Source organism: Thalassophryne amazonica, chromosome 3, assembly GCF_902500255.1.
Source record: "Thalassophryne amazonica chromosome 3, fThaAma1.1, whole genome shotgun sequence".
NCBI classification, from domain to species: Eukaryota; Metazoa; Chordata; class Actinopteri; order Batrachoidiformes; family Batrachoididae; genus Thalassophryne; species Thalassophryne amazonica.
The window spans coordinates 56,005,131-56,027,871 of record NC_047105.1 but is presented as its reverse complement, the minus strand read 5'-3'; the positions used below and the strand labels follow the sequence as shown (position 1 = coordinate 56,027,871).

Sequence of the window (22,741 nt, the reverse complement as noted above, 5' to 3'; positions counted from 1 at the left end):
TATATATCTGTGGTTTTTATTTATGTCCTGTTTGAGGTAAAATGGTCCATGTCCTATTTAAAAACCACCATTACAAGTCTTTGGTTTTATCGAGCATTTCTATTCTTAGTAGTCTCAGTTGTAGTAGTACTCCATATAACTATATTACTTTTATTATTCCCTAATTGGCGACTGTGTGACTCCTGAGGAAAAAGTACTTTTCTAACATTCCTCTGGGTTCTAAAATGGTTGTAGGTTTTACGAGCCACACTGTCATGCTGTTGTCAGGATAATGATTTCAAAGCATCTGTTTTTGTTTTGGTTATTGTCAACCCTGTGATATCAAATATAAAACTAAATTCTGTGTAATTACAGATTAAATAACATTACCAATCCAGTGAAAGCTGAAGATTTTGCAAACTTTCCAATCATAATTGCATGATTATTTTGCAATCAAAGCAACCGGACACAGTGGACTCTTGAAGTTGGACTTGCTGTTTTTTTTTTTTTTGTTTTTTTTTATATGCTGGCTTTTTAATTTTGCTCCAAAATATGACATGCATGATGTGTCAGCATTTGTGTGGGCAATAAAAAAAGAAAAACCAGCTATTGCTTGCATTATCTGATTGAGGAATATGAGTCTTGTGCAAGCAGCTCTTCCCAGACCGTGGTTGGTTTCATTGAAATGTAAAGGTATAGCGTCACTAAGCTTTTAAAGTGTTAAGGGATAAAAAATCATTTTCTTTGGTGAAAACAAGCTTGGCAGAAGCTTTGTTTTTTGTTTTAAAGGATTTTAATTGCAAATTCTAGTTGTTGCAGCAGTAGTTTTGGTTGAAATTGGTCTTCATGTTGTGCCTGCTTAAGTCAGTTTTAATTGTAGTTCTTTACCAACTATGCTATTTAAAAAAAAAAAAGTCCCTTTGGCTAATCCCTGGCACAAGTTTTATCCCAGGTGCCCTTCCTGACACAACTCCACATTGCATGGAGAAATCGGCAGGGTTGGGGTTTGAACCGGGAACCTTTTACACATTCAGTTTGTTGGTAATTTTATTAAAACAAGAGTATGTTGTTGAATTATTTTTATTGGTCAAAAATGGCAAGCTGTGCACTCAAAGTGATAATTGTACCCAGGCTGTAGTATCTGCTTATTTTGACTTTGAATAGTGTCAAATCAAATCAGTTTTATTTATATAGCGCCAAATCACAACAGTTGCCTCAAGGCACTTTATATTGTAAGGCAAAAGCCATACATTAAATACAGAAAAACCCCAACGGTCAAAACGACCCCCTATGAGCAAGCACTTGGCGACAGTGGGAAGGAAAATCTCCCTTTTAACAGAAGAAACCTCCAGCAGAACCAGGCTCAGGGAGAGGCAGTCTTCTGCTGAGACTGGTTGGGGCTGAGGGGAGAGAATCAGGAAAAAGACATGCTTTGGAAGAGAGCAGAGATCAATCACTAATGATTAAATGCAGAGTGGTGCATACAGAGCAAAAAGAAACAGTGCATCATGGGAACCCCCCAGCAGTCTAAGTCTATAGCAGCATAACTAAGGGATGGTTCAGGGTCACCTGATCCAGCCCTAACTATAAGCTTTAGCAAAAAGGAAAGTTTTAAGCCTAATCTTAAAAGTAGAGCGGGTGTCTGTTTCCCTGATCCGAATTGGGAGCTGGTTCCACAGGAGAGGAGCCTGAAAGCTGAAGGCTCTGCCTCCCATTCTACTCTTAAAAACCCTAGGTCAAGAAAAGGACAAACTGCTGGACATTATGGACGATGTCAGTCACCCTCCGCACAACGTCATCAGCAACCAGAGGAGCCTCTTCAGCCACAGACTGCTCCTTCCCGAGTGCAGAACCAACAGACTGAAAAACTCCTTTGTCCCTCAGGCCATCAGACTGTACAACTCACTCGGGGAGGAGGAGTAACAGGAAGACAGGATGGGAAGGAGAGGAACAGTAGCAGCCAGTAAACCAGTACTGATCAGTATGTCTGGTATTTATAGTGTGTATTTATATTGCAAACTGTTTCTTTCACTTTTGATACTCTTGTGTGCTGCTGGAACCTTAATTTCCCTGAGGGAATCTTCCCAAGGGATCAATAAAGTTTTATCTAATCTGGACCTGTAAGCATAGGGAAGTGTGGACTGATGATGTGGCAAAAAATGAACAAGCCAGCATTTAATAAAAAAAAAAAAAACAACCTTTATTTACATAAATTACAGTAAAAGCACACATCAGTATACAATAAAACATTGTCCTTTATATCTCTAGCTGGCTAATTTTCACAACGTTCACTATGGTTAGTCACATTTTGTTTAAAAGAAGGGCTATATTCATCTCAAAGCATTTTTTTTCCCTCAATGTCAAACATTTGAATATATTCACAGCACTGTAAGGACAAGATTTAAAAATACAGCCTTTAACAAATAACTGCTTCACAATCACCCAGTTAGCAAGATTTCTGCAGGACAAGGCACGGTGCATTTAGTCACATCTATCTGTAAACCGAAGAGATCACAGCATATTGAATCTATACCAATAAAGGGGGGCGGGGGGGCTTTACATTTGATACGTACTGTTCGCTGTAGGAACACGGTTATCCTGTCAGTGTCAGATGACACGGGGCTTTGTTACAGATGACCCTGTGTGATGAAAGGTTGACTGGTGCTTTGAACCTTTTTCACAAAGAAGATGTTGTCGAGTCCACCACCTCTCGGCCGTTACAGACTGCTGGCATGTAGTTGGAGGCCGATCCTGAGAAAGCACAAATGGTAACAATATTAGACAGAGACTGGCTGAGTCATGGTGTTTTGATGAGTTGCTGCCCATCCTTGTATGAAACATTGATGTCTATATTATCACCATGGGTGAAGAGAATGTCATACAGTTAAGGTCAAACCAGTGCCACAGCAACAACAGAATTTTGTGATGCGTAGGTACATTGACATTCTGTGTGACTGACAGGCCGTAAACACGAGTAGCCCGATTAAATGAATTTTTACACAAGTGCCCATGATCGATGTCTGCTCTGATGAATGCCCACTTGCCTGCTGTTGTTGCATCTCACAAGTGGGGTTGGGCAGATGGGTGTAGAAATGTGTGTTTTGAAATAGTGGGAAACATATCAATACAATAAAACATTGTCCTTACTGTGAAAAATCAGTAAGGCTTGAATAGAGTTAACGCAGACAGTTAATTTCCAAGTCCTATAGGCTCTGAGGCCTGTGGGTGCATCTAAAATTCCTCCTGGATGGGATGCCAATGTGATACCGGCAGCAGTGTTAAGTAAATATTCACTTAAATACAGCTATTTTGTGTCTTCTTATTGTTGCATTCTAATCCAATTACATTTTTTTTCCGCAAACCTGATTGGTTAATTGTGTTGAGATTTCAGACCATGTAATATCGGGGTAACAGTGGCAAAATATTCAACCATTTCACATTTGGATGTGCCCTGACCGGTGTTCTGACGAGATGTCATTCATGTGGAAAATCATTCCTGTCTTCCGTGCAACATGCACAGAGGACTCAATTGCGCACACATGCACAGTATTGTCAGGACGCAGAACTGTGGATTTATGCAACGAGACACACAATTTGACAGAACACTGGCCGCGCAAGCTGCTAGCTGTTAGCGCTGTTAGTTGAAAGCAAGAGAAAGTCGCATACCGACAACGCCGCCACCGAAATGGGTGAATTTAAGCAACCATACGAAAGTATTGATGTGGATTCTGATACAGAATTACCGTTTCACATTTGATAAATTTGATGGATTTTCACATTTGATGATTACTCCACACCCTGACCGCTGTTGGAGCAACGCTGCCTCACGGTAAGCCTCGCAGACCGAATTACCTACAGAAAAATAAACCATGCAAACAATGTAATTGGATTAGAATGGGAACAACCCCCTTGTGTCTGATGATTTGCGGATGTTCATACTGTTGTACGGTCGCAAATGTCCGTTTTACCGGATAAAAGCTCAGTTTGTGACTGTATAACCAGCATGAACGTCCGCAAATCATCAGACACAACGGGGTTATTCCTTTAATTGTGTATCACATGCTGGCCCTGCAACAGATTGGCCACATGTCCAGGGTGTACCGCGCCTCATCCTATGACTGTTGAGCTAGGCTCCAGCTTCTCCCCCCGTGACTCTAACCCTTAAAGCGTTTAAGATATACACTCAACAAAAATATAAACGCAACACTTTTGGTTTTGCTCCCATTTTGTATGAGATGAACTCAAAGATCTAAAACTTTTTCCACATACACAATATCACCATTTCCCTCAAATATTGTTCACAAACCAGTCTAAATCTGTGATAGTGAGCACTTCTCCTTTGCTGAGATAATCCATCCCACCTCACAGGTGTGCCATATCAAGATGCTGATTAGACACCATGATTAGTGCACAGGTGTGCCTTAGACTGCCCACAATAAAAGGCCACTCTGAAAGGTGCAGTTTTATCACACAGCACAATGCCACAGATGTTGCGAGATTTGAGGGAGTGTGCAGTTGGCATGCTGACAGCAGGAATGTCAACCAGAGCTGTTGCTCGTGTATTGAATGTTCATTTCTCTACCATAAGCCGTCTCCAAAGTCGTTTCAGAGAATTTGGCAGTACATCCAACCAGACTCACTACCGCAGACCACGTGTAACCACACCAGCCCAGGACCTCCACATCCAGCATGTTCACCTCCAAGATCGTCTGAGACCAGCCACTCGGACAGCTGCTGAAACAATCGGTTTGCATAACCAAAGAATTTCTGCACAAACTGTCAGAAACGTCTCAGGGAAGCTCATCTGCATGCTCGTCGTCCTCATCGGGGTCTCAACCTGACTCCAGTTCATCGTCGTAACCGACTTGAGTGGGCAAATGCTCATATTCGCTGGCATTTGGCACGTTGGAGAGGTGTTCTCTTCACGGATGAATCCCGGTTCACACTGTTCAGGGCAGATGGCAGACAGCGTGTGTGGCGTCGTGTGGGTGAGCGGTTTTCTGATGTCAATGTTGTGGATCGAGTGGCCCGTGGTGGCGGTGGGGTTATGGTATGGGCAGGCATCTGTTATGGACGAAGAACACAGGTGCATTTTATTGATGGCATTTTGAATGCACAGAGATACCGTGACGAGATCCTGAGGCCCATTGTTGTGCCATACATCCAAGAACATCACCTCATGTTGCAGCAGGATAATGCACGGCCCCATGTTGCAAGGATCTGTACACAATTCTTGGAAGCTGAAAATGTCCCAGTTCTTGCATGGCCGGCATACTCACCGGACATGTCACCCATTGAGCATGTTTGGGATGCTCTGGACCGGCGTATACGACAGCGTGTACCAGTTCCTGCCAATATCCAACAACTTCGCACAGCCATTGAAGAGGAGTGGACCAACATTCCACAGGCCACAGTTGACAACCTGATCAACTCTATGCGAAGGAGATGTGTTGCACTGCATGAGGCAAATGGTGGTCACACCAGATAATGACTGGTATCCCCCCCCCAATAAAACAAAACTGCACCTTTCAGAGTGGCCTTTTATTGTGGGCAGTCTAAGGCACACCTGTGCACTAATCATGGTGTCTAATCAGCATCTTGATATGGCACACCTGTGAGGTGGGATGGATTATCTCAGCAAAGGAGAAGTGCTCACTATCACAGATTTAGACTGGTTTGTGAGCAATATTTGAGGGAAATGGTGATATTGTGTATGTGAAAAAGGTTTAGATCTTTGAGTTCATCTCATACAAAATGGGAGCAAAACCAAAAGTGTTGCGTTTATATTTTTGTTGAGTGTATGTGTGTGTTTGTGCTTGTGTGTGTCATGCAAAAAAAAAAAAAAAAAGCATTATACATTGGCCATTTTCTGCCCTTTAAAAGTTGGCATCAATCATTGGAAAAAACCATAATGGTCAACTACTAGTAGTAAATATTACGCATATCATGTATCCCCCCATACACTATGCTAACTGAGGCCAGCAGTCTCTTTAACACATCCTGCCATAATTGCCTGTGCCATCTTCACGCAATATCCACGCACATTCAGAAATGTGGTAATCTGGATATCTTATACCCCGTCACACATAGGCGGAATCACGCAGAATGGTGTCTGACTTATGCATCGGCGCACATCCAAAAGGTGTCGGATTTCAGTTCCAAAACATTCTGACAGCCATCTGTAGAAGTCGACACAGTTGGTAAAAAACGGCCGGCGGGCCTGAGTCTGATACATGTTCAAAACTCTCCGGGTGCCCTCGAGATGGAACACCTATCCGACAGCAATCCATGTGTAATCTGATGACTATCTGACCGCAATTTACATATTCTGATGGCATCATAACAGCAAATGATCTGATCGCGGTTGATTGAGCTCTGAGATCAATCAGTCACAGCAAAGCCTGCCGACATGTTGTGCCATGTTTGTTCACCTCCACTGCACCCCGGCCAGGGAGGGCGAAGGAAATATTATGTAATAATATGTATGTGGCACTGTGCGCACGTCAGAGGCTCGGTGCAGCGCCCAGCAATGCAGCTGAACAGGATGTCACCGCTGTAACGCAGGTATTATTACATGTACACCTCCTAAGTCTGTAACAGGTTTGATGTGGAAATGTTTGCCCAGCACACGACGACACAAATAAACATGTAACTCACCTCCGGTACCTCGTGTTCCACAGCGCAGCACAGACAGCTGGTCAAGTCCCTTTCACTCGGCTGCGCTGTGTGCTGGCAACGTCGATTAGATGACAAAAGCATAATCCACCTCTGGCATAAATAAATCCCATGTGAAGCGCCGTCCCACGATAATCTACCTACAGTTGTGTTACGATGCGTATCAAGTAAAATGACAACAAAAAAGAGTTTTAAAAAATCCTGGCTGCATCTGAATGTTGCGCACATGTGGGAAGTTGGTGCACTGCCAGCACAGTTCAACAGCAGTTACAGAATCCAGCCGGATGAATTAAATCTAATGATCAATCAATCAATCAACTTTTTTCTTTTATAGCGCCAAATCACAACAAACAGTTGCCCCAAGGCGCTCCACATTGTAAGGCAAGGCCATACAATAATTATGAAAAACCCCAACGGTCAAAACGACCCCCTATGAGCAAGCACTTGGCCACAGTGGGAAGGAAAAACTCCCTTTTAACAGGAAGAAACCTCCAGCAGAACCAGGCTCAGGGAGGGGCAGTCTTCTGCTGAGACTGGTTGGGGCTGAGGGAAAGAACCAGGAAAAAGACATGCCGAGAAGGGGGGCAGAGATCGATCACTAATGATTAAATGCAGAGTGATGCATACGGAGCAAAAAGAGAAAGAAACAGTGCATCATGGGAACCCCCCACAGTCTGCGTCTAAAGCAACATAACCAAGGGATGGTCCAGGGTCACCCGATCCAGCCCTAACTATAAGCCTTAGCGAAAAGGAAAGTTTTAAGCCTAATCTTAAAAGTAGAGAGGGTATCTGTCTCCCTGATCTGAATTGGGAGCTGGTTCCACAGGAGAGGAGCCTGAAAGCTGAAGGCTCTGCCTCCCATTCTACTCTTACAAACCCTAGGAACCACAAGTAAGCCCGCAGTCTGAGAGCGAAGCGCTCTAATGGGGTAATATGGTACTACGAGGTCCCTAAGATAAGATGGGACCTGATTATTCAAAACCTTATAAGTAAGAAGAAGAATTTTAAATTCTATTCTAGAATTAACAGGAAGCCAATGAAGAGAGGCCAACACGGGTGAGATATGCTCTCTCCTGCTAGTCCCCGTCAGTACTCTAGCTGCAGCATTCTGAACCAACTGAAGGCTTTTTAGGGAACTTTTAGGACAACCTGATAATAATGAATTACAATAGTCCAGCCTAGAGGAAATAAATGCATGAATTAGTTTTTCAGCATCACTCTGAGACAAGACCTTTCTGATTTTAGAGATATTGCGTAAATGCAAAAAGGCAGTCCTACATATTTGTTTTATATGCGCTTTGAATGACATATCCTGATCAAAAATGACTCCAAGATTTCTCACAGTATTACTAGAGATCAGGGAAATGCCATCCAGAGTAACGATCTGGTTAGACACCATGCTTCTAAGATTTGTGGGGCCAAGTACAATAAAAGCAGGAAATTAGAGGTCATCCATGTCTTTATGTCTGTAAGACAATCCTGCAGTTTAGCTAATTGGTGTGTATCCTCTGGCTTCATGGATAGATAAAGCTGGGTATCATCTGCGTAACAATGAAAATTTAAGCAATACCGTCTAATAATACTGCCCAAGGGAAGCATGTACAAAGTGAACAAAATTGGTCCTAGCACAGAACCTTGTGGAACTCCATAATTAACTTCAGTCTGTGAAGAAGATTCCCCATTTACATGAACAAACTGTAATCTATTAGACAAATATGATTCAAACCACCGCAGCGCAGTGCCCTTAATACCTATGACATGCTCTAATCTCTGTAATAAAATTTTATGGTCAACAGTATCAAAAGCAGCACTGAGGTCCAACAGAACAAGCACAGAGATAAGTCCACTGTCCGAAGCCATAAGAAGATCATTTGTAACCTTCACTAATGCTGTTTCTGTACTATGATGAATTCTAAAACCTGACTGAAACTCTTCAAATAGACCATTCCTCTGCAGGTGATCAGTTAGCTGTTTTACAACTACCCTCTCAAGAATCTTTGAGAGAAAAGGAAGGTTGGAGATTGGCCTATAATTAGCTAAGATAGCTGGGTCAAGTGATGGCTTTTTAAGTGATGGTTTAATTACTGCCACCTTAAAGGCCTGTGGTACATAACCAACTAACAAAGATAGATTGATCATATTTAAGATTGAAGCATTAAATAATGGTAGGACTTCCTTGAGCAGCCTGGCAGGAATGGGGTCTAATAAACATGTTGATGGTTTGGATGAAGTAACTAATGAAAATAACTCAGACAGAACAATTGGAGAGAAAGAGTCTAACCAAATACCGGCATCACTGAAAGCAGCCAAAGATAACGATACATCTTTGGGATGGTTATGAGTAATTTTTTCTCTAATAGTCAAAATTTTGTTAGCAAAGAAAGTCATGAAGTCATTACTAGTTAAAGTTAATGGAATACTCAGCTCAATAGAGCTCTGACTCTTTGTCAGCCTGGCTACAGTGCTGAAAAGAAACCTGGGGTTGTTCTTATTTTCTTCAATTAGTGATGAGTAGAAAGATGTCCTAGCTAACAATGGAAGTACAGTGTATACTGATCAAACACCTAAAGGGATTTTTCTCCGGACTAACAGCAGGCGATCACTGACAGCTCTCAGCCTTTTTGTGCACTGTGTGGATGGACAGCTCCTGTGCTCACGTGCGCCCCACATGCGCATGCAGAGTGGCTGGTACAACATTTATGAACACATATACATGCAGCTAAGTGAACATTTCGGCCACACACTCGCACACTGCTTTGATCACCTGTTCTACACATGCAGGCACACGTGGCTCGTTCAGCCATTGTGAACACACGCGCGCAGCTGAGTGGACACACACTTATCACTCATCCGGATGCGTTCGGACCACGACTGGCCACGCCTCTTTTCCTCCTGACTGCGTCGGATTATGGCAATATTTTCCATGTCGGAATGGCTCCTTCACATTCTTGCTATGTGTGACGGAGGCTTTAGTTTTGGCTTTTGATTCTGAAAGCTTTGTAAGCTATTTTGCTATTTTTAAAAAAGAGTATTGTGCATTAATATTAAAGGGACTGCAGTGTGTAAAATGATTTTTTTAAATCTGTTGTGACCATGAGAATATTTTGTGGTTTCTGGTGGAATTCAACCTCCTGACTTTTTCTCTCACGAAGTCTATGCTCTACCAGGTTAGCAATAGCGGAATCCCCCACAAACCAAGCTAGTACAAACATATTTCAGTCTGGAGTGCACCGTCTTATATTGTGTTTACCAACATTCCACAAATGACAGCCTGGATTCACACATTTCTTGATTTGTGGAGAGGTATTGTCTGAGCCGTAGGTTTTGGAAAATTAGGTGCTGATTGGCTGAGAGCTCACGTCAACATTTGACCTAGCTGTTGCACAAAAAGTATGACCATAAAAAGCAATAATTCATTAAATACTATGTCATTTTAAACAAAAAATAAGTTGAATGCTTGGAGTTAATGTTGAAGAAGCAAATAAATGAAATAAATGCAGCATAACCAGATCACTGTTTTTGGTAGACTGCAATGTGCAAAATCACGTGCGTCAACAGTCTGTTTTATGTCCAGGTCCCATGGTGGACAAGAGCTCACAGACTGGGGAAGAGTCGTGAGTCTTGCATACTCTGTGAGATGTGTACAAGTCATCAGCAGAAGAGACACATAGAGAAGATTACATTCCAAAAGCCACATGGTTGTGGCAGCAGGTGCTTTACATTTAAAGCAACAAATGCATGTATTCAGCACCTATGAATGGAAAAGACAGAGAATGTGAGCCCTCACACAGTACGAGGTCTGTGAGAAAAGTAACGGACCTTTTTATTTTTTTTAAAAACTATATGGATTTGATTCATATGTTTTTACGTCAGCCAAGCTTGAACCTTCGTGCGCATGCGTGAGTTTTTCCACGCCTGTCGGTTGCGTCATTCGCCTGTAAGCACCCCTTGTGGGAGGAGTGGTCCAGCCCCCTCGTCGGATTTTCATTGTCAGGAAATGGCGGTTTTGTCATGGAAAGCCGCATGGAGGCATCGCGTGTCAGGACCTTCTTGGCCTGATCGCTGATCGAGTGAGACAAAGGAACACCTCCGTTTCGGAGTGCCAGGGGACAAGTTGGGACATGCCCAGCTCTCCACAATTTCTCTTATACTCACTGGGCTGGTAAGCATTGAAAGCCAAGATAGGCATGTCCCAACTTGTCCTTTAACACTCTGAAACGGAGGTGTTCCTTTGTCTCGCTCAATCAGCGAATCGGTCCTGACGCGCGAAGCCTCCGCGCGGCTTTCCATGACAAAATCTCTTGTTAAAAGTGAAATCTGCCGGAAAATGGCTGATGTCCAGCTTTGGTGATAACCAGAGAAATTGGTCACGACGGTCCCAGCTCCACACAGCCATCTGTTTAGAAATGATGTGGTGTTTTCTGCCTCTCGATGGGGGCTCGGAGTGTGGTGTGCCGTGCGCCATTGTGGGGCGTCCTTAAAGCTATAGTAACAGTCCTTATTCTCTGTAAAGCCCGTAAAATTTTCACTGAAAGCCAGATAAATTTTTCGAATGGTTTCCAGCTGCTTGTCTCTAACAGTTTCTGAAAAAATTCTGATGGAAAAAAAGCCCAAATCATTCCGCCATTTCCTCGCAATGAAACAACGACGAGAGGGGTGGACCAGTGCTCACTCAAAGCCTGCCCACAGGCGAATGACGCAACCGACAGGCGTGGAAAAACTCACGCATGCGCACGAAGGTTCAAGCTTGGCTGACGTAAAAACATATGAATCAAATCCATATAGTTTTTGAAAAAAATAAAAAGGTATGATACTTTTCTCACAGACCTCATATGCTTCATCAGCTGGATTTTCCAAAGTCAGTTCTAGGATCATGCATTAGTGCCACATGTTACCACATCCACCACATAACAGACCCACCCTGGGTTCTGGGTGACTATCACCCAGGCAGACAACCAGTCTATCCCCACTTCTCAGAAGTAACCATTACTCTCCTGCAGCCAGGTGAAATGTGGGCATCTTGCAGGCCTTCTCCGGCTGCTGGGGTAATCAGTACTGAGGCACCTACTGTATGTCCGCAATCGTGCCCAGAGAAACGCACCACATGGCCAAAATGTAGTAGATGTTCTGTCACAATGCAAGAGCTCACCTTCATCTGGGTTTGCCTCAGTACCGGCTCCTTTGTCATAAAGTCATTCTAGCAGTATGCAAGGATCCTCTGAAGAGAACTAGTACCAAAGCCATCCAGTCGCCACCTTAGATCAGTGGTTCATGTCCAAGTGCCAGGGCCCTCATAACAATTGTTGGATATTATGTTTTATGGCTAATTTGTCTGTGGTATAAATCATAATAATAATCATAATATAACTTGCTAATACCCTCAAACCTTATAATGGTATTACTAATACTACTGCTACTAATATCCTCATATTTTCTCTGGAATGCCATGATACATACTGTTCATCTGCTTACTTTTACACAACATGTAACATGTTTCATGCAAACACACTTTACTGATTCACGCTGAGGGTAGTGGCCCACCCATCTGGGGGCGTGGCTGGAGTGCAGGGGGAAAAAGGCAGGCGGGGGGCGGAGTTTGTGAGCCTGCAGGCTGTTACCAACTTGCTGTCCAGGAAAGACTTTGTATAATACAGCATTTAAAATTGAAGTCCATTATCTGTGGTTTTTGAGTCTTTTGAATTTGCTCCCCATTACACCCGGGAAAATTGGAAATTTACAATCTAACACAATTGTGCATGTGTAAAACATGACTTAAAAGATGCGTGTAACAATTTTAATGTGTACCTTTTCATTATAAAAACAAACTGGATGGTAAAATGTTTGCATATTATGTATTTAAACTGTGACCCGTGCATAGTAACATTTTGGAGGGGGTCAAAATGTGAGTTTTGGCAGCATTATTTCACACACAATGATGCCGTGTGTGAGTGAGCCATAACTCGTGTATTCAATTCCACTTAACACATATCACATATAGTACAAGTACTTTATCAGAAAGAAAAATATTAGCATTGTTAGATGGGATAGTGAGCCATAATTATTCCAGAGGGACTGTTCAATTGTATAATATTCAACAATATATTCAGATCTTAATCAAACCACACATTTAATATTTCATCAGCGCACTGCAGCAACTGAAATGTGAATATATTAGTGGTGGACATGACTGGATTATCACCATCATTTGGAAAAGGTCCTGCCTGCTGTACTGAGATTAAACAAATACAAATCATTTCCCTTCTGCAATTTGATGTTAAAACTAGGCCCACGTTATTTTAATTGCTCAAATTTCTTGATTGAACATTTTATTGTCATAAAGACTGCACTGTGATTACGTCACAGCTGTGCAAACAAGTCTGAGACAACTAACAATAATCATGTAGTTATTCTGTTATTTGGAAGATTCCATTCTGGTTCTTGTTCTGAGCTTGTTCAAGCTTTTGTGCGTGCTTGAATATTCATGAGGTGTTTTGCATTGATCATTTGCAGTTGAATGTGGCCACATGGAGGGCAGGATATGAAGCAGATCGATGTGCACACAATTCAAGTCCTGTGTGATTTATTGATTTTTTTTTTATTATTATTATTTTTGATTTATATTATTTATTTCAATCAGCAAACTCATGCAATAACAGAAAATAAATTAATGAATAGATCAAATCAAACAAAAAAGGAAAATACTGAAAATACTAAAAAATGAAGATATTTTGTTTGCAGGTGTGTCAACAAATGGTTTTAGAAATCTGATTTTTTTTCTACACCATTTTTGCCTTTTGTTCATACGTATACTTTTAGTATGAATTCTACACAACATTTTATAAATGAGTCCCCAGGAAAGACTTGGACCTTTATTCCAATCTATACCACGGCAAATTTAGACACTGATGTTTTTGTTCAATATTCTCAAGTTTCTTTATGGAATATCTAATCCTTTAAAGATCTTTTAAAAAATACATTGTGAGTGGAACTGTCATCCTCCATCAACACCCCATAGCACACGAAATTCGTTTTCTTCTTCTTTTAAATTGGTACACAATTAATTCAGATGAATATCATGAGATTTTTCACTAAAACCCAGTTGGAAGCAGGATGCACCAACGGTCCGCGGGTTAAAGTGCAGTCCTCATGATTCCTGAACTTTCCGCTCTGCCTGTTTGCACTGATCTGTCCTGTTGAATAAAATGTAAAGGCCTGAAAAATATGTGATTGAAGATGGAATCTTTTTCCCTTCATCTTGAAAACAACACAAATTATATTTATATTCACAACCAAGAAAACATATGTTCTACTTACTTACAAACACAATATGAACCATATTATGCAGCTTGTGTGTATAGTGGTAAATTTTGTCTGTACGGTAGAATCATAAAAATAAATCTATATTTAAATGGAATTCTTACAGGAACATACGTGCATGAAAAACAATATGGTGGGCTGAGTCTGTACCTTTGGAGTAGCTGGAGCTGGGAGCCGAGGCAGAAGCAGACACGGTGGCACTGAAGCGGTTCGCCGTGACCCTGAGCGTGGCTACGTTTTTCTGGGGCTGGAATAGGATGATGTGGATCTTGGGGGCGAACAGGCAGCCAAGAACCACAGAACCACTGAGACTGACAGAGATGCACATGGTGGTGGTCTGCACCTGGGAGCCAAATAAAAGTGATGCTGTGATAAATCAATGAAAACTCTTCTTTCTTTTTTTTTTTCTTGCTTGCAGCAGTCAAATAAATCTTGGAGCTGGTGGGGCTCTCCTCATAAATGTTACTTCTTCAGGATCCTTAAGGCACTGATGTTATCCAAAGCAAAACCAGAAATGTCTTTATGTCATAATTTTTGCTCTCACTGTTCATCCCAATCACATATTCTGTGTGTGTGTGTGTGTGTGTGTGTGTGTGTGTGTGTGTGTGTGTGTGTGTGTGTGTGTGTGTGTGTGTGTGTGTGTGTGTGTGTGTGTGTGTGTGTGTGTGTGTGTGCAAGTTTGTTCACACAGCTCATTGATGTTTAGCAATTCTAATTGCATATTGGTATGTGCATGAATATGAGGGCAAAAGAAGAATATTGGAAAAGCGCAGCTGGCCATCCAGGAATGTCAGGGCCTTGTTAGTCATATTTCATCTGCTAATGTGAGCTGACTGCTGGGGTCATCTTCCTGAGCTTCATCTCGTCCCACCCCACCGGTCACCCCTGCAGTCCACGAACTTCTATTTGCAGAACCACAGCGTGATGTGAAATCTCTCCTAAAACGGCTGCACAGCTCTCGCACTTTAAAACTTTGGCTCAGAAAATAACTACTGAAGTAGCATGCGGACACTATTATTTTTTTACGTTTGTTTTTTCTTTTTTTTCCTGTAGCTCTCTATCTCATTCAGGCTACATATTTCTTGCTATTTTATGTTACAGTTTTTCAAACAAATGACAAGCACCAGTGCATGCAACTAATATTTCACTTTATATATATATATATATATATATATATATATATATATATATACACACACCTTTCTTGTAGATATTTTTATGATACAGCTTTTCAGGAATAAGCACCAGTGCATACAATGACAGCATGCATTTACCTTATTTTTTCATGTAAAAATCTTATACCCTGACATAGCCAGAATCACACAGAATGGTGTCAATGACGAATGGGCGCACATCTGAAAAGTGTCAGGTTTCAGTTCCAAAACATTCTGACAGCCATCTGCGAGAGACCACATAGTTGGTCAAAATCGGCCCAGAGTGTGATGCACATGTTCAAAACCCTCCAGGCGCCGTCCAGATGGGACACCTATCCAACGGCGGCCCATGTGCAGGCTGAGGACCATCTGACCGCAATTTACATATCCTGATGGTGGCAAAACAGGATCCTAAATGATATGAGCGCATACGAGGGAACCTCGAGATAGATCTGGCACGGCAAAGCCTGTCGGTATGACGTATAATAATGTCCACACCCCCCGAGCACAAAGGAACTGTTGAAATGTATGTGGCATGCTTCATCATAATAATTATGAATTATTATCATGTACAGTGAATGTGAACAGCGGCTATCAAACCGAAAGCACCGTGCACTACTGTGCGCATGCCACCGCAAATCTGAACAGGCTGTTATATCCACAATAAACTCAATCTCACGGCAAGTCGTGATTCAGCACCACGAAATATACATTAATCTATTGGTTCATGATATTGTGACGAAAAGCGCCTCATTTTCGTCACGGCAGCACAAATTCATTCTAACTCATTCCATGATGGCTGCATGAAATTAAAAGTGAAGTAGGGGGGTCGGGGGTGGTTATGGTTAGGGTGGGGGGAAAGATTAAGATTAGGTTATGGTTAAGGTTAGGGTTGGGGGTGTTAGTAGGGTTAGAAATAGTGAGTTTAAAAAAAACCCTGTCACAAAAATTTGACTCATTTCGTCACGGGGAGCACGAAAAAAACGTGAGACTGGGCTGCCACAATAGACCTTACAGTACTGCCTCCATCATATCTCTATACAATACGGGCAGCTGTGCCTCTCTGTGGTGTGCAGTAACACGTCAGTGCACGCATCAGGTTTGGAGCTGAGTGGATCTCACCACTGTAATATATGATCACCTTCTAACGCTGTACGAGATATGACGTGGGACTGTTGTGCCAGGCCATGACAACATTAATAAACATAAATCTCACCTCCAACAATGGCCCAGGAGTGTTTCACAGTGCAGGGTGGACGTGGAGCCGAGACCGCAGCCTGTTGTTAAAATCTTCTCACCCAGCTGCTGTGTGCTGGAATCAACCACAGCAAAAATAAATCCCATGTGATAATCCAACCATCGCAGTGTCCAGAGTTGTGTTGTGCTGCTGAAGTGAGCCAAAACACACAGAAAAAAGAAACTAAAGTTCCCTGGAAAGGCTACGTCTGACACACAGGACAGCATGGCCCACCAACAGCAATGTCCAGCAGGTAGTAACGGCACGCACATGCACCCCCCATGTACACTCGCTCGTGTGCCGCACACACACGCACACACAGCTGCTCATTCAGCCATTGAGAACATACACACACCCAGCAATCACGTCATCAGTCCAGCACCTAGTATATGCTCACATGCACGTGAGGTTAGTAGCGTTGGGAAGTGGACGAGCGAAGATGTGATTGTGTGACTAAGTGAGTGGCCACACTATGCCGACTTGGACACATATGGCGTGGGTCCAGTCCATACGTTGGTTGTACTCTGGTGTCCACTACTGGCAGAGACTGTGCAAAAGGGAGGAACACAGTGCTCCGGTCCCGTCATCCATCCAGACGTTTGGACACTGGGCAGTCTTCAGCGCCTTTTATGGCCACCTGACAGCAGTCTGCGTCATCCATACTGTTGTCTACATGTACTTTGGATAACATCGTGCAGGTGTGGACGAGGTAATCTGGCTGCGTTCTGACACTGTTGACCACTCCTCTTTTCCTCTGCATCCGATTATGGCAATATTTGCCATAATCATTCTTGCTGTGTGTGACGGGGGCTTTACAAATCATCCTTAAAAATAATAATAACAAGAGCAATCTGAGATTTCTGACGTCCATCAAGGGTTGACGAGAACTCACAATAAAAGATATGTTATTCACATTGTGACCCTGACTTTACCTGGATCCGGATACCTCAATAAAATGCAATAATTGCATACTGATCCAGAATGGTCCGACTGATCAAGATGTTGCAATCTGATATTTAATTCACAAGCTGTAACAAAATAGTGTTTTCCTGATCTTGGTTTTACATCGTGATGTCATATCTGTGAAGTAGTTTTGACCTAATCCACAAAAGTCTACAAAGTGAAATCCTGATCCACAATCCAGATCACCTTAAAAATTTCATGGAGTCTTCCAAGGCCTAACACCAATGTGTGGTGAAAATTTGGTGAAAATCTGTTAAGTAGTTTTGACATAATTGTAAAAATCCATCAAAGTGAAGCATATAAATTGAAATCCTGATTCAGAATCCGGATCACCTCCAAAATTCAGTGGAGTCTTCCATGGCCTAATACCTATCTGTGGTGAAACTGTCAAAATCAGTTCAGTCTGTTAGCAGTAGTAATCCTGCAAACAGACAGACAGACAAATAAATAAATAAATAACGATGATTTTATTACGTCCTTGGTGAATGTAATAATAAAGCAACTAGCGGGCAGTCAGAGAGCGCATACATGTACCAAAATCCAAGTCATAGATGGTGGTGTTGTTTTATTGACATAAAAATAAAACGTTCTACAAAGAGTAATTTGTAAATTGTTCTTTCCTTTAACAGCGGTTGTGTTGTAAACCTCAAATAAAACAGTCACACCTCGACCCCACCGAAAGGATTTAGTATGAATTTAGCCATGAAATAAAAAGGGAGTGAGAGAGATGTCAAGCAATGTACAGTGAATTTCTGTGCAGAAATGTACTAAATTAATTAAAGAAATAAACTGCCATTTCTGGTTATGTGCAATAACTTAAATAACACCAGTCAGAAGCCTGTTGAAAGGATTTTGTATGAATGTGGCTGAAGCAGACGTTTCTTCATTTTTTCTGTCTAAAAACATGTCAACATGTGTGGGGTTTAACGGTACATGTAACTTGCCATGAGCTTGTTATGTCAGTTTCTGTTATTTCCAAAGGCTAGTTTTGGTGGCCACCAAGAAGAAGAAATGGGCTTTATTTTTATTGCGCATATATAAAACTAAATTTGTCCTGTGTATTTAATACATGCCAAATGCAGTTAGACACACAAAGGAGTCACAATTTCAAATTTCAAATTGTACTGACATACTGATGATGAAGAAGAAGAAAAAACCTAAAAAGAACATTTATACATAAACGCAAGCGTGGTTAAGACTTTGCATTGTGATGTATATCAGAACTTTTACATATTTTTATCTATTATTGTACATTTTATACTGCTGTGTTTGCATTAAATGTTTTATTGCATTACTGTGTTTTATCCAAAAATGTATTAACGAATAACAGCAACCCATGACTGGCACTGCAGGAAAGAAGAATCACTGTCATGCTGATAACGTTGGGTTGGATTTTACACAGCGCACACTGTAAAGCGGCTGAACTTACCAGTAGTATTTGTGAAACCTTTGGGGCTCATTGTTATTCGTTGTGTAACGAGGCTCACTTCTCATTAGCACAGTTCTCCAGTTTGCTACCTAACCCTGATTTGAAGTGCAGCAGCTGAACCACAGTCAGTGTGATTGGTGTCACCGACAACTCAAGCATGGACGTCTCTGTTGCAGTGCCACAAAACTCTCATTTAGTCCATTCATATAAATTACCGTGAGTGATGTCTCTCCGATTTTACAATGTTGAGCTCTGCTCGCGAATTCCTCGTGGGATCACTAAAGGTAAAGGTTTTTAGTTGAGGGGTTGGGTGCCAAAAAGCTGATCGCTGCAGACATGAAAAGCCGGCGGGTGCCTCATGATGACACAGAGCTTGTATGACCCCGCACCTCCCCCCGTCTGTTTGCACAAAAGCCTTGTTGCACACCCTCACCAAATTATGTGGCACTACCCTTGAGTCTGCCTGTACGGTGCCAGCACTCATGGCTAACGCAGTCTGTCAGTTGTATGCCCATTGTTTGGATTTATTCACCTTATTTTGCAGTGCATGCAGAAAATAGATTATTTTAGCATTTTGGCCATATGTTTTCTACCGCGACACTATTAAATATATATTTATTTTTTGACCTGCTGATGCATGGCGAACGCATCTAGGGATAGTTGTGCACATCACGGTGTTTGTGCATTGTTATTCATGTCATGCAAGCTGAATGACACGAGCTGAATGCAGCCGGTAGCTGCCTTTTATTTAAAGACTACAGGCTGCAAAACTTTATGCCTGTGTGACAACTCTGCAGCAAATCGGTCATATTTTTCCTGACGTTCATGGAGGCAGTGCCACAAAATGAGCCTGCATCCATGCCTTCCGTGCATACTTTCCTTATAGAGGTCAGAATACAACTTTGCTGAATTCTGATACAGGGCCGTTTGAGATTCTTGGGACAAGATTTAATAACGATTCTCCAGATTTCTTCTCCCACGCATGAAATGTGTGATTAGTATTGCGATTCCATGAATCTTTTTGGCAGTTATTAATTATTTCTGTCTGCATATTGAGGCTTGGTCCATGTCTCCTCAGGCTTTGTTCTCGCCTTGAAAGATTCTTTATCCAATAAGAAAAGATAGCTACTTTCAAGAGTCAGGGTGAAGCTGATCAAATAGAATGTGGAAGTGACAGCCTCTCTAGTTGGCGGTGAACACACAAGGCAGGATGGTAACATTTGGGAATGTTTACACTACTACACAACAGCGGTGACGAGAATTTTGGCCCTGAGTTTTACATGAGTTCCCTTTTGCACACTTGTAGCTAATTAGTCAGCTTCAGCGTCCACCTCACTGTTGTATACAGTGGTGGGCACAGTTTCATTAATTAGCGAAGCTAACCTTTCCGTTAGTGGATTAGCTTTTCAGCTAACTTTGAAAACCATCAGTAGACCAATTAGCTTCCTCTAAATTTAGTTCCGCTAACTCTCATTCTGCTAACATTTTTTTGCACACGTTTTTGTTGCGAGCCGAGATGAGTTGCAAGCGGCCGAGATGAGTTTCCTCCGCAGGGTGGCTGGGTGCTCCCTTAGAGATAGGGTGAGGAGCTCGGTCACTCGGGAGGAGCTCGGAGTCGAGCCGCTGCTCCTCCACGTCGAAAGGAATCAGTTGAGGTGGCTTGGGCATCTTTTCCGGATGCCCCCTGGAGGCCTCGCTGGAGAGGTGTTCCGGGCACGTCCCACTGGGAGGAGGCCCCGGGGAAGACCCAGGACACGCTGGAGGGACTACATCTCTCGGCTGGCTTGGGAACGCCTTGGGGTTCCCCCGGAGGAGCTGGGGGAGGTGTGTGTGGATCAGGAGGTCTGGGCGGCTTTGCTTGAGCTGCTGCCCCCGTGACCCGACTCCGGATAAAGCGGAAGAAAATGGATGGATGGATGGATGGCAAAGTCAATAAAGTTTAACAGTCAAAAATATTTGTAAAGCCTAAAATCATACATGTTAGTTCCTTTCTGCACACTTGTAGCTAATTAGCCAGCTTCAGTGTCCATTTCTCTGTAGTATACAGTGGTGGGAACAGTTCCGCTAATTAGCGAAGCTAACTTTTTCGTTAGTGGATTAGCTTTTCAGCTAGCTTTGAAAAGCAACAGCAGACCCATTAGCTTCCTCTAAATTCAGTCTTTTTTTGCTGGTAAAGTGAGTAAAGTTTACCGGTCAAAAATGTTTGTAAACCCTAAAATCATACGTTAGTTCTTGTCTGTGTCTGCAACAGTCAGGCCGGTTCTCTGTTGAGATGAACTCCCGTAGGGTAAATCGACAGTTGTGTGTCTGCTTTAAAGAAAGCATCTACATGCAAATCTTTACTTTTTAAAAGTAAAAAGACACTTATTGCTGTATTTTTATGTAAAGACAAAACTTACGTGGGTTTTCTTTGGTGGAGAAGCTCAACACGATGGATGAGGTGTAGATTTTACCAGTCGCATATAACGCAAAACGGGTGAGCCGTTCCTGTGTTTATAAATACAGTAAACTGTGACTATTAATATTGCGATTTGCTGCTTTCTATAAAGATGATGACCGTGTTTGGTATTTATTTTTATTTATTTATGTTTCAAGCATTTGTTTTGTGTTTGTGATCCTGCAGCCCCCCAGCAGCTCCTGCTCCTGTTTAAACTCAAAACTGGCTTATCAGTAGCCGACAGATGTGGCCGCGACTGAGTCAATACTAAAAGTTAGCGGTTAGCTGTAGCTTCCGCTCAGTTGTTTTTTTTTTTTTTTTAGCAGTTTATCGATTTAGCGCTATAAAAGTTAACTTTTCAGTTAGTGGATTAATGGTTATCGAAGCTAACTTTTCAATTACCTGTGCCCACCACAAGTATTATAGTTGTCTTTCCAGACTTTTAATTAGCTGTGGAGGATTTCACCTGCTCTCCAGAATAATTTTCATTGAATTTTTTAATGGACAACTTTTACAACTGCTTAACTGTAGATGTGAACTCAAGCATGCATCTGCTCTTGAAGTTCCCACATGACCAGTAATAGACACAACTGAATCAGTAGTCTTATGATCTATGTAATGTAAACTGGAAATCACTACCTAGCTGACAACATGGTGCACAATACATCAAAACATAACAAAGGTATTTGACATTCATTTTGTGATTGCATATAACTAGTACTCTGCTTTATGACTGACTATACATCCATCCATTTTCTTCTGCTTTATCCAGAGTCAGGTCGCAGGGGCAGCAGCTCAAGCAAAGCCGCCCAGACCTCCCGATCCACACACACCTCCCCCAGCTCCTCCGGGGAAACCCCGAGGCATTCCCAAGCCAGCCTTGTCAGTAAAATATAAGCCCTTTTCCACGTCCAGAACTCAACCTACTTCCCAGATGCCACAAACGGCCATGTAATTACCCTTTTTTCGGTGTCTCCTGTGTCTCCTTTGGGGTGAAGAGCCACCAGGAACAGGCATCGATGCAGTCAAGTCCAGCCAGCACACCGAGACATTTTCTACCATTTTGGTAGTCTTTATCCATGCAGTAGAAGTGGGTAAGATCACAGACTTCAATGGGAGCTGGTGCCTGTATGAACAAAGTTGGCGTAATGCCTCCATCACAGGCAGACCAACCAAGACCAACTGGCTCAACAACCTCCTGACTGGCAATGTCACCACCACAGCCTAGTTTGATACTTGGCATATAGAACATGCTGTTTGAAGGAATGCTCAGTGGGAGGAAGCATCCCTGCTGTTTTGTCAGTGGTGGTAGCCAGTATGTAGCACAATTCATCTAGTGTATTGACATCTTTGCCTTTCTTCCCAGCATACAACAGCAGAACGAACTTCCTTGCTGCTGTTACACTACCATCTATGTTGTCCTCGTGGAAGCTAGCCAACTCTGTAAGACTGTCTGCATACTTTACCAGCTTAGAATAGCCAAATTTCTTCCCTATTCTGTTTTGTGAACATGTTGTGTTGCATCCTGTCAGAGCATGAGCAGCAGGGAG

General features: G+C 42.3%; 1 protein-coding gene across 1 annotated transcript in view; it reads right to left on the bottom strand.

Moving 5' to 3' along the window:
• Nucleotides 1-2,167: 2,167 nt before the first annotated feature.
• The window catches only part of grm2b (glutamate receptor, metabotropic 2b), a 120,611-nt gene continuing 100,037 nt past the window's right edge, over nt 2,168-22,741 (bottom strand). Inside the window, exons 5-6 of the mRNA XM_034166362.1 lie at nt 14,122-14,314; nt 2,168-2,730 (exon numbers count right to left, since the gene is read on the bottom strand). Coding sequence (XP_034022253.1) covers nt 2,657-2,730; nt 14,122-14,314 — 267 coding nt within the window. The 3' untranslated portion in view covers nt 2,168-2,656. The remainder of the gene's footprint in view (nt 2,731-14,121; nt 14,315-22,741) is intronic.